At 45.4% G+C, this 17,866-nt stretch overlaps 1 protein-coding gene across 2 annotated transcripts in view; it reads left to right on the forward strand.

Moving 5' to 3' along the window:
* Positions 1-17,866, forward strand: part of LOC139393098 (metabotropic glutamate receptor 8-like) — a 235,002-nt gene that overhangs the window by 158,669 nt on the left and 58,467 nt on the right. For both annotated transcript variants that reach the window (XM_071141447.1, XM_071141448.1), the window contains exons 4-6: positions 12,913-13,048; positions 13,275-13,429; positions 13,647-13,784. In XM_071141447.1, the coding sequence (XP_070997548.1) occupies positions 12,913-13,048; positions 13,275-13,429; positions 13,647-13,784 (429 nt within the window). The remainder of the gene's footprint in view (positions 1-12,912; positions 13,049-13,274; positions 13,430-13,646; positions 13,785-17,866) is intronic.

Genomic DNA, 17,866 nt, shown 5'->3' on the forward strand with positions numbered 1-17,866 from the left:
TTCTCTCTCCTCTCAGGGTATTATACTACTCCCTCCATTCTCTCTCCTCTCAGGGTATTATACTACTCCCTCCTCTCTCTCTACTCTCAGGGTATTATACTACTCCCTCCTCTCTCTCTACTATCAGGGTATTATACTACTCCCTCCTCTCTCTCTCCTCTCAGGGTATTATACTACTCCCTCCTCTCTCTCTACTCTCAGGGCATTATACTTCTCCCCCCCTCTCTCTACTCTCAGGGTATTATACTTCTCCATCCCGACTCTCTCCTCTCAGGGTATTATACTACTCCCTCCTCTCTCTCTTAGGGTATTATACTACTCCATCCCCTCTCTCTCTCTACTATCAGGGTACTATACTATTCCCTCCTCTCTCTACTCTCAGGGTATTATACTACTCCCTCCTCTCTCTCTACTCTCAGGGTATTCCCCTACTCTCTCCTCTCACTCTCCTTTCACTGCCTCTTATTAAAGTTAAACCAAATGCCAATACTCTCTCAGAGGTCATTTAGCTCTACCATGTTCTCTCTCTCTCTCTCCATCCATCCATCTCTCTCTTTCTCTCCCTCTCTCAGTTTGCCAAACAGAGATGCCTCTGTTCAACAATCATCAGGCAAACACACATCCCATCGTGTGTGTGTGCCAAGCGTGTTAGATGACAAGTGCATGGAGGGTAATGTACACAGAGCACCTGGCACAGAGGGAGGTACACACAGATCGACAGAAAGTGAGAGAGAGCGAGACAGAGAGGCACATAGACAGAGGGGAGTGGATTAGAAAATACTGGCAAATTTTACTGAGATAGAAAGAGTGACGAGACACACAGCAACTGATACCCACCAGGGAGGCTGGCAGAGGGAGGGAGGGAGGGTTCGGGAGAGAGAGCGGAAGGGAAAGAGGCAGCATCAATGATTAAGCTGGGCTGGGGTTTACAGCATATCTTTGGAGAATAGCATGAGAGGGAACGAGGGAGTGAGGGAAGGAGGAATGGAGGGAAGATCAGGGTAGTTGTTGGAACAGAGGGATGCTGCCTTCCAGTTTACAACGAGGATCAAGGGCAGGCGGGGCGAGAGGGAAAGAGAAAGAGAGAGACGATAAGCACAACATCGATGCACAGCCCGGCACAGAGCCCTGCCTTTCTCTTTCTCAATCCATTCCTTAGAATCCTGTCAAGTACGTTATAATTGATGCTTCCATACTCAGCATTTATCGACAGTTTCGATTAGAAGAGCTCTAACTATTTCTCTCCTCCCACTCTTTTCTGCCCCCTCTCCTTTCACTCTCTCCCCCCTCTTAACTCTTAACCTTGACAGTTTAAAATCAATAGTAATATTTCCAGTCCAAGGTGTTTCAACAAATGTACTCTATCCAGCGTCAGATAAAGTCATTTGAGGTTAAGATTCAAAATGGCATAATGAATGAATCTATTTACCTCCCCTCCCCTCTCCCTCCATCTCCCTCCACAATAGAGAAAGGGCCCATGCACATCCGAAATATCAATATTTGAATAGTCCATACAATGTTAACACCCCATCAATCTCGCTAGCGCCACATTAGCATAACACACAATGGCAGCGGGTAGCAGGTGAACGTAGCGTAGCACTCTTAGCGACGGCCATAATGGATTCACTGGGCTGGTTCTTTACGATGCCATTCAGCAGCATGTTTGCAGTAATCACAGTGATGTTATCAGGGACAATAGGCAGTGCCTCCATCTCCATTCAAATGGCATACATCCACCTCTCGCTCTTCTCTGCTCTGCTCTGGGAGAGCGAACAGAGATTTTAATAGAGACAAATGATGTTTTTTATTACCAGGCTTGTATTTTCCAGTCAGTCACTGTGTGGTGGTGATAATGTGTTGTTATATTGATGTTATGTTTATATTTCCCAGTGTGTGTGTGTGTGTGGGGGGGGGGGTGATGGTCGATAATGGTCTCTCTCGGATTGGGGTGGGTTCCTCTCAATCGTTCCTCGCCTCCTCCTGCCTCACCGGAAAGGCTGGAGGCGAGTGCTGCGTTTTGTCTCGGGGCGGTGGGGTGAGTTGAGGGGAGGTGAGGGAAGTGTCAGATGGGTGTCAGATTTCTTTCCAGGAAAGGGAGACGGGATTTAAAGAGAGAGAGGGGGAGAGGATGGCGCCATCTCATCCCAAGATCCCAATTCATCTGTGGATCTGAGCGTGATGGGTGTTCTGTCTGATAGGAGTGTGTGTGTGTGTGTTTGTGTGCGTGTGTGTGCGTGTGTGTGATAGTAAGCCTGTGTATCTGATATTAAAGCCATAGCTATTGCTGCAGGTTAGGATCATCCCCTTTAGTCTGCTGTAAAGTCAACTGTAGAAAGTAGAGCAGAGCTGTAATATGTCTACTGAGCTTTCAGATGCAGAGCGGACAGACCTGGGTTCTCCTCCCCTCTCATTTCCTCTGTGTATGTGTGTGTAAGGGTGTTGCACATACACTGAGTGTACAAAACACTAGGAACACCTTCCTAATATTGAGTGGCACTCCCTTTTGCCCTCAGAACAGCCTCAATTCATCGGCGCATGATCTCTTCAAGGTGTCGAAAGCGTTCCACAGGGATGCTGGCCCATGTTGACTCCAATGCTTCCCACAGTTGTGTCAAGTTGGCTGGATATCCTTTGTTTGGTAAACTGTTGAGCATTAAAATCCCAGCAGTGTTGCATTTTGTTTGACACACTCAAACCGATGTGCCTGGCACCTATTATCACACCCCGTTCACGGGCACTTAACATTCACCCTCTGAATGGCAGACATACACAATCCATGTCTCAATTGTCTGAAGGCTTAAACATCTTTCGTTAACCTGTCTCCTCCCCTTCATCTACACTGATTGAAGTGGATTTACCAAGTGACATCAATAAGGGATCATAGCTTTCAGCTGGATTCGCCTGGTCAGACTATGTCACAGAAAGAGCAGCTGTTGCTGAAGCTGGGTTATGTTTTGTGGGCAAGTCTGAAACGCAGATTAGCATTTTTTGTCATCAATCTTTTTTGGAGGCAGCTCTGTAGACTGGTCACTAGCTAGCACAGCCACAAAGTCATGACATCTGATTTCAAATCTAACCTTAAACCTTAAACCTAACCTTACACACTGCTAACACTAATGCCTAACCCTAACATTAAATTAAGACCCAAAAGCACAGTTTTGTATACATACATTTTTACAATATAGGCAATTTTGACTTTGCAGCTGGCCCATCTAGCGGAAATGTCTCAGTTCTGCCTCCAAGACAAGACTCGTGACATTAAGCAGGCAGGGGTGATGGGAATTTGTGTGACCTCCTTGCCTGCTGTAGCTAGAAATCCCTCCAATTCACTGGGGGATGCATCCACCTAGGTGGCAAAGATGGGGAGAAAAAGAGAGATGGATGAGGAGGAAAGGAAAACCGTCTAAACCCAGGCTTGTAGATGACCTTCAGCACCTCGGCACCTCAGCCATTCAGGTGTGACTGGACTCCAAAATACTGCATATCCCCCCACTCAACACCTGACACCCCCCTTCTAGATCCTCTCTATTTCCCCCTCACGTTCTCTCCTTGGCCAGGGGATCAGAGGGAGATTGATCTGACCGATCAGAACTAGAGAGCTGTGGTCTGAGGATGGAAATTAAAGCGACCTATAGATGCAGTAACATTGCTCTGTCTCGGTCTCTGGATGGTCTCTGGATGGTGTCTAGTATCCTGCCCTGTGTCAGGAGTTTAATCTCCTCTGTTCTCTCAGTACCTCTCCCTTCTCCCCCTCTCTGGACTTTCACCTGTCTCTCCCTCTTCTTCCCCTCACCCCCACACTCCCTCTCCACCTCTCTCCTCTTCTCCTCCTCTACACCTCAGCCCCTTCTCCCCCACACTCCCTCTCCACCTCTCTCCTCTTCTCCTCCTCTACACCTCTGCCCCTTCTTCCCCACACTCTTTCCTCTACCTCCCTCCCTCCTCTCCTCACAGCACACAGCTCTCTCCCCCTTGCCTTTCTTCTCCCTCTGGCCTCCCCTCAGATCACAGAAAGGGGCTGACACCAGCCAGACGGCTAGAGTTCAATGATGATGACAAGACTCCACAGTCCTCCCCAGACACACAGACCTACTGTCTGAGAGAGGGAGAGAGAGAGAGAGGGAGGGAGAGAGAGAGAGGGAGGGAGGGAGGAGAGAGAGAGAGGGAGAGGAGAGAGAGAGAGATGGAGAGAGAGAGATGGATAGAGACATGAAGCGAGAGAGAGGAGATTTTCTGTTTGATACAGACAACACATAGACACAAACAAAGACACACACACTCACCACTCTCAGTGTACACACACGCACAAGCACAACACACAGGCACCCATGTCAAACGCACACACACGAATTGCACCAGCTACTTCAAAGGCCAATGCTCCTCACCCCGGGGCTTGTAGCTAAGTGTGGCACGGAAGTAAACTTTTATCCTTTTATAAACCAATGTGAGTATTTAGAGACGTGCTAATGATGTTTGTGTGTGTGGGAGAGAGAGGATGCTCAGTTGCATTGTTTGTGTGTGTATGTGTGTTAATATTTGTGTGTGTGTGTGTGTGTGTTTGCATGTATGTGTTGATCAGTGGAGGCTCTTCAGATGAGGAAGGGGAGGACCATCCTCCTCAGTGAATTTCCTAAAAATAAAAATGGCAAAACATTGAAAAACTATACTAAATATATTCACGTCATCAAATAATTGATTGAAACACACTGTTTTGCAACAAAGGTCTACATTAGCCTCAACAGCACTCTGTAGGGTATCACCATGGTGTAGCTGGAGGCCAGCTAGCTTCTCTTGGTACATTGACTTCAATACAAAACCTAGGAGACTCTTGGTTCTCATCCACTTCCATAGAACCTACACAGTAATTATGACAACTTCCAAAGGACGTCCTCCAACCTATCAGAGCTCTTGCAGCATGAAATAACATGTTGTCCACCCAATCAAAGGATCAGAGAATGAATCTATTATTGAAAGCATATGCTACAGCGAGCTAGCAATGCAGGGCATGAAATGTAGTAAGTAGATGACTCAAAGAGAGAGAAAGACAATAGTTGAACAGCTTTCAATAAATTCATATTTTTTTTAAACGAAGGAGAAGAAAGAGAGATTTTGCTTTCTTTTTTTTCACTTTCAGTTTCAGTTAATTAGCTAGCAAATGCAGATGGCTAGTTTAGTTACTCTAACACCCGACTCAAACAGAGGGATGCTATGTTAGCTAGCTGGATATGATTATCCAACACAACACGGGAATTCTTTCACGTCAAGGTAAGCGTTTGGTTTTATTCATTTATTGCCACCGGAGCTTACTGACTGTACACTGTAACGTTACTGATTTTAGCGGGTTTACTAACACGTTCATTCTATTAGCTATGTTGACTAGGACGTTGCTTTAGCTAATATGGGGACAACGATGTAGGCTGTGTGTAGCGGTTATGATATGGTTTGGCTTGGAAAGGTTTTTTCACCTGGTCACATACAGCTGATGTGTTGTTCTTTGAAGTCCACAAACCAAGTGAAATGTGAGAGGAGGAGAGTGCACGGAGGCTAGAATTTACACAACGTGGCTGCTCTGATCAGGGGTGTATTCATTCCGCCGATTCTGTTGAAAAACATTTCTTAAAACGAAAGCTAAAGAAACAGGGATAAAAAAATACCTGAATGTATCCAATGAAAACTCCTGTTTGCAACTGTTGGACTAATGACTACACCCTAGATAAGCTAGATGCAGGCAAGAGTGTGCATGGCTGTACTGAATGTGTCACTGTCTGTCCTCTCCAATTTTTCTCTCAACCTGTTGTAAACTTCCATTCATAGACTAGGTTGCAGCAACCTCATGATGGGTATACGGAAAATGTGAGTATCATGGAGTAGCCTAAACCGATCAATGTTACATTGACCTGGGTGAATGGAATGTGAATGACAGTCAGCCAACATGCTGTAATAGAAATAAGGACAGAAATCGTCCTCCCTCATCATGAACGTCACTGACCGCCTCTGGTTCTTGGGTGTGTGTTTAAATGTGGGAGAGAGAGGAAATGCAGCTGCTACCATTGTAATACTGTCATAGAATCAATTCACTACCAGGATAGGGTTAAAACCAATGATGTATATAATACCTGGATTGCTGATGCTACTGTATGTATTGGCCATTAAGAGGCTTGGAAGCCACCGGTCGGCCACATTGGCACTTCCCATTAGGAGTAGTCCTCCATAGGAATGAATGGAATTCTACAGTATTTTAATTAAATGTTTCAAGGACAAAATTACATGTATTTTCCACATTTTGTAATATTACAGCCTTATTCTAAAATGGATTAAATCGTTTTTTTCCCTCTCTCATCAATCACCCCATAATGATAAAGCAAAAACAGGCTATTAGAAATGTTTGCAAATGTATAAAATATGACATTTACATAAGTTGGGCTGTCATGTGCCTTTTACTGAGGAGTGGCTTCTGTCTGGCCACTCTACCATAAAGGCCTGATTGGTGGTGGAATGCTGCAGAGATGGTTGTCCTTCTGGAAGGTTCTTCCATCTCCACAGAGGAACTCTTGAGCTCTCTCAGAGTGACTATTGTGTTATTGGTCACTTCCCTGACCAAGGCCCTTCTCCCCCGATTGCTTAGTTTAGCCTTGCGGCCAGCTTTAGGAAACATTTTGGTGGTTCCAAACTTCTTCCATTTAAGAATGGTGGAGGCCACTGTATTCTTCTGGACCTTCAATGCTGCAGAAATGTTTTTATTTTTTATTATTATTTATTTTCTTCCCCAATGTCATGATATCCAATTGGTAGTCTTACTCCCGTACGGATTCCGGAGAGGTGAAGATCGAGAGCCTGCGTCCTCCGAAACACAACCCAACCAAGCCGCACTGCTTCTTGACACAATGCCCATCCAATCCGGAAGCCAGCCGCACCAATGTGTCGGAGGAAACACCGTACACCCGGCGACCTGGTCAGCGTGCACTGCGCCCGGCCCGCCACAGGAGTCACTAGTGCGCGATGAGACAAGGATATGCCTGCCGGCCAAAGCCTCCCTAACCCGGACGACGCTGGGCCAATTGTGCGCCGCCCCATGGGCCTCCCGGTCGCGAATCCAGAATCTCTGATGGCACAGCTAGCACTGCGTTGCAGTGCCTTAGACCACTGCGCCACCCGGGAGGCCACTGCAGACATTTTGTGGTACCCCCAGATCTGTGCCTGGACACAATCCTGTCTCGGAGCTCTATGGACAATTCCTTCGACCTCATGGCTTGGTTTTTGCTCTGATATGCACTGTCAACTGTGTGTGCCTTTCCAAATCATGTCCAATCAATTGAGTTTACCACAGGTGGGCTCCAAACAAGTTGTAGAAACATCTCAAGGATGATCAATGGAAACAGGGTCTCATGGTCTCATTATGGTGTATTGTTTGTAGATTTATGAGGACATATATATTTATCAACTTTAGAATAAGGCTGTAATGTAACAACATTTGGAAAAAGTCAAGGGGTCTGAATACTTTCCAAATGCACTGTAAGTATGTTTTGGTTGTAGTGGGAACAGTAATATTATTAATACATATATATATATTTTTAAATAAATGTTTTATATATTTGTTCATTTCTTTTTTAATGTTTATCTCACATAATATAATTGAAAGGTATGCATTAAGGTGTCTGTAATAGAATACAAGAATGTATGTAGATAATAATAAATTGATTTCTATAGATTCCAAAATATTTTTTACACAGGGGGAAAGTGCCAAGAAGGAGAAACGGTGGCTTCAACACAGCGCCCCCTATCAGCCATCTAGTGTGTATATAAATCATTGGTTAAAACATAAAGTTTAAGCTCTCATTCCGAATCATTAAGGTAAGGGATAAGGTAAAAAATAAAATAGAAAACATTCACACCTGGTATTGAACAACAAACGTTCTGATCCAGAGCCATGGGATTACATCTATCCTGCCACCCCCATCACAACACACTAGCAAAACCCAAGCTTATTTGAAGGCAATAGCACTGACTGTTGCCCCTAGTGTTCTGTTTAGAAGGGACTTCCCGACGTCCTCAGGACATAGATAGACGTCCCATTTTGTCTTCAATCTTGAATAATGTCCCTGGAGAAAAAAAAACTCAGCTGTGAATCTTGAGGCCCGGATAGTGTTGCAAAATTCCGGTAACTTTCCACAAATTCCCTGGTTCTCCAGAAGTTCTGGTTAGAAGATTCCTGGACTCGGGAGAAAATAAAGAGGAAATCCAGAGTCCTCCAACTAGGATCTCTGGAAATGTGGGGACAGTTACCGGATGTATGTATCAACCTTAGGCCGCAATATATGAATGGCCTAGTTATAGGGAGATGTTTGGGGGGGGGGGGGGGGGGGGGGTTGGTCATACATGGTTGTCTGTCTGTACATTACATGGGTTGATACCTCATCAAGTACATGATGCTGTCTGTCTGTCTGCTGCAGACGCTACATGTTAATTGAAAGCCTGATGCATGTGTGTTTATGATCTTTGTTGGATGTGTGTGTGACGTTGGATGCTCTTAGATGCTGTTAGATGTCTGGCAAAAGAACATGTTTTATTATCCTTGCCTATATGTCAGCTGAAGATGAGTGGGCTGCATAGACAGCTTTCCTAATTGAGCGTGTGTGGGTGGACTTATGCAGGTGCGTGCTTCTCTGAACGTATTCTTTGTAAATATGTGACTGCAGCATGTGTGTTGTGTGTGTGTGTGTCGGTAGATGTGGTTAGCTTAGCCATACTGAGGAGGTCAGAGAGAGCTTGCAGTGGCACAGATTCATCATGCTGTGTGTGTGTGTGTGTGTGTGTGTGTGTGTGTGTGTGTGTGTGTGTGTGTGTGTGTGTGTGTGTGTGGAGTGAGTTTGGAGGTGTGTGTCAGTGTGATTGTGGAGGTGTCCCACATTCAGGCTGAGAGAGAAATGAGAAGTGCTTGGGTTTTGTAGACCGATGTCTCGTAATGAAAGATTTATCAGCAGCACAGCTCTTGCCGCTCTCCTCCACACACGCACGCGCACACGCACGCGCTCGCACCACACAGACACTGCTACGGCTACGAAATGCCTGGTCAACCCGACAGCTAGCGCTTTGAAGCTAACTTTATTAGCCATTCTACTTAGCCCCCCCCCCCCCCCCCCTCCCCCCGTCAGGTGATAGGAGAGGAACTGTTTGAAGTCAAGCCTCCCCGGTCGGAGCACTCCTAGTGATGTTACAGCAGGAAGAACAAACACACACACACACACACACACACACACACACACACACACACACTAGTACTCTATTGTGCACACACATAGGGGTGAATCCTTCAGAAGGGTTTAAAATAATTATATTCTCTCTGTCTGAACAAAATGTTTTATACTTTAACATGATTATATTGATAGGTGAGATAACAGAGAATAGAACAGTATCCCACTGTGAAATTGACTTTTATAAAACAAGGCTGAGTTGTGATTCGCCGGTTGAATTATACTTTTTTTTAGGAGATGAACAGTTTCTCTCTGAAACCAGAAGATTATGCCTGTGTACCACACAAACCAGAAATAGAGTGAGAGGCACGCACACACGCACGCACGCGCATACACACACACACACACACACACACACACACACACACACACACACACACACACACACACACACACACACACACACGGGTCAACTACTGCTGCAAGAGTGGGTTTCAATGGGGAAAGACTGAGGAATGATGGAAGAGAGAGAGCAGGGGGAGATGAAAGACAAGAAGGAACGGAGAGAACAGCTATCTCGTCAGCATTCATAATTCAATATGTTAGTGGGGTAATGGAATGGGAATACCACTCATTGGGAGAGAGTTCATTATCCTGGGAAGAGATAATGTGGTCCAACGTTGGGAAACAGGCTTGATGTAATTATCATGGAATAGAAGCACGTTAAACACCCTGATAAGGTCTACAGTTGAAGTCGGAAGTTTACATACTACTGGAGTCATTAAAACTCGTTTTTCAACCACTCCACAAATGTCTTGTTTACAAACTATAGTTTTGGCAAGTCGGTTAGGACGTCTACTTTGTGCATGAAACAAGTAATTTTTCCAACAATTGTTTACAGACAGATTATTTCACTTATATCACAATTCCAGTCTGTCAGAAGTTTACACACACTAAGTAGACTGTGCCTTTAAAAAGCTTGGTTAAATTCCAGAAAATGATGTCATGGCTTTAGAAGCTTCTGGTAGTCTAACTGATATCATTTGAGTCAATTGGAGGTGTACCTGAGGATGTATTTCAAGGCCTACCTTCAAACTCAGTGCCTCTTTGCTTGACATCATGGGAAAATCAGAAGAAATCAGCCAATACCTCAGAAAAACAGACCTCCACAAGTCTGGTTCATCCTTGGGAGCAATTTACAAACGCCTGAAGGTAACACGTTCATCTGTACAAACAATAGTACACAAGTGTAATCACCATGGGACCACGCAGCCGTCATACCGCTCAGGAAGGAGACGCGTTCTGTCTCCTAAAGATGAATGTACTTTGGTGCGAAAAGTGCAAATCAATCCCAAAACAACAGCAAAGGACCTTGTGAAGATGCTGGAGGAAACAGGTACAAAATGATCTATATCCACAGTAAAACGAGTCCTATATCGACATAATCTGAAAGGCCGCTCAGAAAGGATGAAGCCACTGCTCCAATACCGCCATAAAAAAGCCAGACTATGTTTTGCAACTGCACATGGAGACAAAGATCATACTATTTGGAGAAATGTCCTCTGGTCTGATGAAACAAAAATAGAACTGTTTGGCTATAATGACCATTGTTATGTTTGGAGGAAAAAGGAGGAGGCTTGCAATCCGAAGAGCACCATCCCATGATGTACAGGGGGGCAGCATCATGTTGTGGGGGTGCTTTGCTGTAGGAGGGACTAGTGCACTCCACAAAATAGATGGCATCATGAGGATGGGAAATTATGTGGATATGTTGAAGCAACATCTCAAGACGTCAGTCAGGAAGTTAAAGCTTGGTCACAAATGGGTCTTCCAAATGGACAATGGCCCCAAGCATGCTTCCAAAGTTGTGGTAAAATGGCTTAAGGACAACAAAGTCAAGGTATTGGAGTGGCCATCACAAAGCCCTGACCCCAATCCCATAGAAAATGTGTGGGTAGAACTGAAAAAGCGTGTGCGAGCAAGGAGGCCTACAAACCTGACCCAGTTTCAGCAGCTCTGTCAGGAGGAATGGGCCAGATGGTCGGACTTTGACTCGTCACGTTTCTTAAAGCACTGATAATCATATGATTAAAAACGAAATCCAGGGAAGGAGGCAACAGTTGGAATAGCAAGCCTACAGAGTATGTTTCAATTAGTTAACTCCCACTAGAATCTTCCACTGGGGTGATATGATGCTAGATATGTGTGTTTACTGCCTCAACTTCTACCCAGAGTCTACTCAGTCTCTGTATGTAAACACACTCACGCTGTGAAACATATTCCTGAATTGCTTTACTTAGTAGCATGTTAGTGGTTTTCACTTGGAGCTGTGTGTCTGTCGGGCAGGTGTATTGTCCGCTAGGTTGCTGTAGAGGAGCTGGTGTCACCAACAGGGTGCACTGCAATACTCTCAGTCATCCACAACCATCTCTCTCTCTCCCTCTTTCCCTCTTTCCCTCTGTCTGTCTGTCTGTCTGTCTGTCTGTCTGTCTGTCTGTCTGTCTGTCTGTCTGTCTGTCTCTTTCTGTTTCTCTCAGAGATGTTGTACTATGCTGGGTTCTCTGTAAGCGATGGTGTTTGTGTATTCATAGAAAACATACTCACACTGGTCCCTGCATGTTGACGATGACAAGTATCGTCCATTAAAAAAATTATTGTTTGAAAGTTAACTCTGGGTGCATAATAATTTGTTTTTCTTTGATAATCAGTTTTTCCCCACATGAAAGAGCAATTTTTCAGTTCTTGGAAATCGGGACCAGGCTTTGAGTGCATAAATGAGAGAAACCACTATGAAATGAATGGTAATTGAATTGGGATAGCGGCTGAGTTTATTCCGAGTGTAATAACTATGGTTAGTTCACATGAGAGATGAGTTGAAAGAAGGGCTTGAAGGAAGAGACAAACAGCCAAATGACTCACAGGACAAAAAATAATGTTCTCTTTCAAAATACATTTGAATTTGTTGGAATTCGTCTGTCAAAATTGTTGGTTGAAGGGTCAAATAGATTGACCTGGAAGATACAACTTTAATAGCGCCGTAATGAGGCAGAGGCTTTGTCTGTATTTGGGAACCCTTCTCCTCTATAAGACAGTTATTAATGACCTATCAATCCCCAGGTCAACACATTGACCTATTATGAGATTATGAGATCAAATGCAGTGAGGCCCAACAGACCAACCATTATTCTAGAGAAGGCATTCGTTTGCTGCGAATTAGTATTTTTCTACGGGATGGTGTGTGTGTGTGTGTGTGTGTGTGTGTGTGTGTGTGTGTGTTTGAGTGGAGAGAACGCTGCTCTGATTAAGTACAGTAATACAGAGCCGCAGACACTACAGATGTTAATTTAATGGCATGGAACTTAATGAGATTGGCTGAGGAGACTCCGACACACTCACACACACTCCCCCGTATCACGTTTCAAGGCTAATTATACGACCCTACACTGTGAGTTATTAACAGCCACATTAAATATGAAACATGGCTGTGTGTGTGTGTCCGCTCCATAATGTCCTGTCACGTTGTTTGTGTAAATCCTGGCTCTGTGTGCTGGCAGGAAGGCAACAGGCTGCCACTCCAGGATCCGTCTTTCTCTATCACAGCAGTGGGAGTCACAATGCTGTTTACGATGTTCTCATATTGATGAGGATGATTCAGACACTAAAGTATTCTCCTTCTTTTTCTCTTTCTTTCTCTCTCTCTCCCTCCCCTCTCTCCCTCTAGGTGGGGTGTGTATAGCCCAGTCTCTGAAGATCCCGCGTGAACCCAAGCCAGGGGAGTTTGATAAGATCATCATACGTCTGCTGGAGACTTCCAACGCCAGGGCTGTCATTATGTTCGCCAACGAGGACGACATACGGTATGTTGTACAGCCCCCCCCCCCAAAAAAAACACACACAACTACACCTCTATAACCTATCCCTACACCACTACACACACACCCCTGTACCCTTATACCCAGGTATACCAAGTGTCGGTTGTGACTCCAGTACTGACTCCTTCTCTCTCTCTTCCTTTATCTCCCCTTCCTCTTTTTCTTCCCCATCTCCCTACTCCCTTTCTCCCTCCTTCTATCGCTCTCTCAGGCGTATCCTGGACGCGGCCAAGCACAACAACCAGACTGGTCACTTCCTGTGGGTGGGGTCAGACAGCTGGGGCTCCAAGATCTCTCCTGTGATTGGCCAGGAGCGGGTGGCTGAGGGAGCCGTTACCATCCTGCCCAAACGAGCCTCCGTTGACGGTACAGACAGAAGCCATTTTAGATGATAGTATTTTAAGGGTAAAGATTTAAAGACACAGTATAACCTCAACAAGGTTGATATCACATCATACCAGATGTTTACATGCTGTTTTTACGTCTTATGTCACTCACTGACCCCTCCTCTACCACCTCCCCTTCCTCTCCTCTCCTCTCCTCTCCTTCATCTTCTCCCCCTTCCTCATCCTCTCCCCCACAGCGTTTGACCGTTACTTCCGGAGCCGCTCTCTGTCCAACAACAGGAGGAACGTGTGGTTCGCTGAGTTCTGGGAGGAGAACTTCGGCTGCAAGCTGGGGATGCATGGCAAGCGCCCCGGAAGCCCCAAGAAATGCACAGGCAAGATACAATGGCGCTGGAGCACAGGAGGATGGGTATTGGCAGATACCCTCTGTGCTCAGAGCTCTGTGCAAATGACATGAAATTATATGCAGAGTACAGTAGAGCCCCCTGGCTGGTCCCGCATGGATGAGTCTGGAGAGAAGTGTGTGTGACAGTGTGTGTACACAGTCTGTGCAGTTTGGGCTTGTAGAACAGTGTTTGTTGGTGTGTATAACTGCGTGTCAAATAGTGTGTGACAGTGTGTGTTCACACAGTCTGTGCAGTGTGGGCTTGTAGAATGGTGTGTGTGTATCAGTGACAATGTGTGTATCTGTGTGTGTCGACACAGCTGATATTTTGGTTGCAGTTACCATTTGGAGGTTATCCAGTGTCTGACTCCATCACAGCTCGCTAGCCCTGTGTCCTGAAGGTCCACTTATACATGTGTTGAAGAACACTGGCGGTCGGTACTGTTTTAGATGAGTGAGGACAATTATTTTTGTTCATGAGCATGGCCTTATTTCTACTAAAGCATTTTGGATGACTGTCATTCATATTCCATTCACCCAGTTCAATGTACATCAATTGGTTTAGGCTACTGCATGATACTCAAATTGTCCCTATACCCATCATGAGGTTGCTACAACCTAGTCTATGAATGAAAGTTTACGACATAGGTGCACAGATTTACTCCTGAAGTGCTGACCTGTTGCACCCTCTACAACCATTGTCATTATTATTATTTGACCCTACTGGTCATCTATGAATGTTTGAATATCTTGGTCATGTACTGTTGTAATCTCCACCCGGAACAGCCAGAAGAGGACTGGCCACCCCTCATAGCCTGGTTCCTCTCTAGGTTTCATCCTAGGTTCCTGCCTTTCTAGGGAGTTTTTCCTAGCTACCGTGCTTCTACATCTGCATTGCTTGCTGTTTGGGATTTTAGGCTGGGTTTCTGTATTGGGACATCGGCTGATGTCAAAAGGGCTTTATAAATAAATTTGATTGATTGACACAGGTTGAGAGAAAAATTTGAGGTGACAGACAGTGACACACTCAATACCTCCTGCATTAACCTCTTGGTGTTAGGGGGCAGTATTTTCATTTTTTGAAAAAAAACGTTCCCGTTTGAAACGGGAATATGAATAGAATATGCATATAATTGACAGCTTTGGATAGAAAACACTCTAATGTTTCCAAAACTGTAAAGATATTGTCTGTGAGTATAACAGAACTGATGTTGCAGGCGAAAGCCTGAGAAAAATCCAATCCGGAAGTGCCCCAGGTTCTGAAAGCGCTGCGTTCCAATGACTCCATATTCAGCTGTGAATGTACCATCAACGAGCTTACGCTTTCTACGTATTCCCCAAGGTGTCTACAGCATTGTGACGTAGTTTTACACATTTCTGTTGAAGAATAGCCGTAGGGCATGCTGTGGGCATGCTGTCGGAGTCCGTACAGCCAACGGCATTTGCAATGCCTGACAGGAACAAACATCTCTCTGGTAAGAAGATGGGTGGGGGTGTATGTTTCACAATTAACGACTCATGGTGTAATTGTAACAACATACAAGTCCTTTTGTTCACCTGACCTAGAATTCCTCACAATCAAATGTCATCCATATTATATCTCAAGAGAACTCTCCTCGGTTATCGTCACAGCCGTGTATATCCTCCCCCCATAAGCGGATACCAAGACGGCCATCAAGGAACTTCACTGGACTTTATGCAAACTGGAAACCATACTGTATATCCTGAGGCTGCAATTATTATAGCTGGGGATTTTAACAAAGCTAATCTGAGAACAAGGTTACCTAAATTCCATTAGTATATCGATTACAGTACACGAGTGAGTAACACACTTGACCACTGCTACTCTAACTTATTTGATGCATACAAGGCCCTCCCCCACCCTCATTTTGGCAAATCTGACCATGACTCCATCTTGTTGCTCCCCTCCTATAGGCAGAAACTCAAACAGGAAGCGCCCGTGCTTAGGTCTATCTAACACTGTTCTGACCAATCGGATTCCACACTTCAAGATTGCTTCAATCACGTGGACTGGGATATGTTCCAGTTAGCCTCAGACAATAACATTGACGTATACGCAGACTCGGTGAGCGAGTTTATAAGGAAGTGTATAGGAGATGTTGTATCCACTGTGACCATTAAAACCTTCCCTAACCAGAAACCGTGGATTGATGGCAGCATTCAAGCAAAACTGAAAGCACGTACCACCGCATTTAATCATGGCAAGGCGACTGGAAACATGACCAAATACAAACAGTGTAGTTATTCCTTCTGTAAGGCAATCAAACAAGCAAAGCGTCAGTATAGAGACTAAGTGGAGTTGCAATTCAATGGCTCAAACACGAGACGTATGTGGCAGCGTCTACAGACAATCACGGATTACAAAAAGAAAACCAGCCCCGTTGCGGACATCAACGTCTTGCTTCCAGACAAATTAAACAACTTCTTTGCACACTTTGAGGACAATACAGTGCCACCAACACGGCCCGCTACCAAAGACTGTGTGCTCCCCTTCTCCGTGGCCGACGTGAGTAAAACATTTAAATGTGTTAACACTCTCAAGGCTACCGGCCCAGACGGCATCCCTAGCCGTGTCCTCAGAGCATGCACAGACCAGCTGGCTGGTGTGTTTACGGACATATTCAATCAATCCATATCCCAGTCTGCTGTCCCCACATGCTTCAAGATGGCCACCATTGTACCTGTTCCCAAGAAAGCACTGACTTCTGTCACCATGAAGTTCTTTGAGAGACTAGTCAAGGATCATGTCACCTCCACCCTACCTGTCACTCTAGACCCACTGCAATTTGCTTACCACCCCAATAGGTCCACAGACGATACAATCGCCATCACACTGCACACTGCCCTATCTCTGGACGAGAGGAATACCTATGTAAGAATGCTGTTCATTGACTACAGCTCAGCATTCATCATCACAGTACTCTCCAAACTCATCATTAAGCTTGAGACCCTGGGTCTCGACCCCACCCTGTGCAACTGTGTCCTGGACTTCCTGATGGGCCGCCCCCAGGTGGTGAAGGTAGGAAACAACATCTCCACTCGGCTGATCCTCAAGACTGGGGGCCCCACAAGGGTGGGTTCTCAGCCCTCTCCTGTACTCCCTGTTCACCCACGCCTGCGTGCCCATGCACGCCTCCAACTCAATCATCAAGTTTGCAGATGACATTGGAAGGCTTGATTACCAACAACAACGACAGGGAGACGGCCTCTCACTCACTCTCTCCTCTCTCTATGTTGTTCCATTGCTCTCTCTCTCTCTTTATTTTTCTCTTTATCCTGTATGTCTATCCATCGCTCGCTCTCCTCCCCTCTGTATGTGGAATATGTTGTGTTAGTGTTTGTAGCATGTATCAGGCGGAATGGTTATGTGCTATGTTATTGTAGCCAGTCTGTGTGTGTGTGGGGGGGAGGGTGGGAGGTTTAAACAGTAAGCTGTGTGAGCAGTTTTATCTGCACCTGTCCCAGGCTGCAGGACTATCGTACACAAACAACTGAGTCAGCGGCACCTCTGGACATCAGTGTGACTGTGTGTGTGCTTTGTCTGTTTAGTGCAACACTTTTAATCCAGGTGGTTCTCTTTGAGCTTGTGTATAGAGCTGGAACATGAACTCTCTCTCTGTTTCTCTCTCTCTGTTTCTCTCTCTCTCTCTGTTTCTCTCTCTCTCTCTCTCTCTCTCTCTCTCTCTCTCTCTCTCTCTCTCTCTCTCTCTCTCTCTCTCTCTGTTTCTCTCTCTGTTTCTCTCTCTCTCTCTGTTTCTCTCTCTCTCTGTTTCTCTCTCTCTGTTTCTCTCTATCTCTCTGTTTCTCTCTCTCTCTCTGTTTCTCTCTCTGTTTCTCTCTCTGTTTCTCTCTCTCTCTCTGTTTCTCTCTCTCTCTCTGTTTCTCTCTCTGTTTCTCTCTCTCTCTCTCTCTCTCTGTTTCTCTCTCTCTCTCTCTCGCTCTCTAGTGTCTCTCTCCCCTCTCTCTGTCCTCTCCTTTTGAAGCCACTGTAGTAGGCACTCAGCCGAAGGTGACTCTCTCTGGTGTGTCTGTGTATGGAGAGCCCTGTAG

Source organism: Oncorhynchus clarkii, chromosome 33 (genome assembly GCF_045791955.1).
Source record: "Oncorhynchus clarkii lewisi isolate Uvic-CL-2024 chromosome 33, UVic_Ocla_1.0, whole genome shotgun sequence".
Lineage (NCBI taxonomy): Eukaryota > Metazoa > Chordata > Actinopteri > Salmoniformes > Salmonidae > Oncorhynchus > Oncorhynchus clarkii.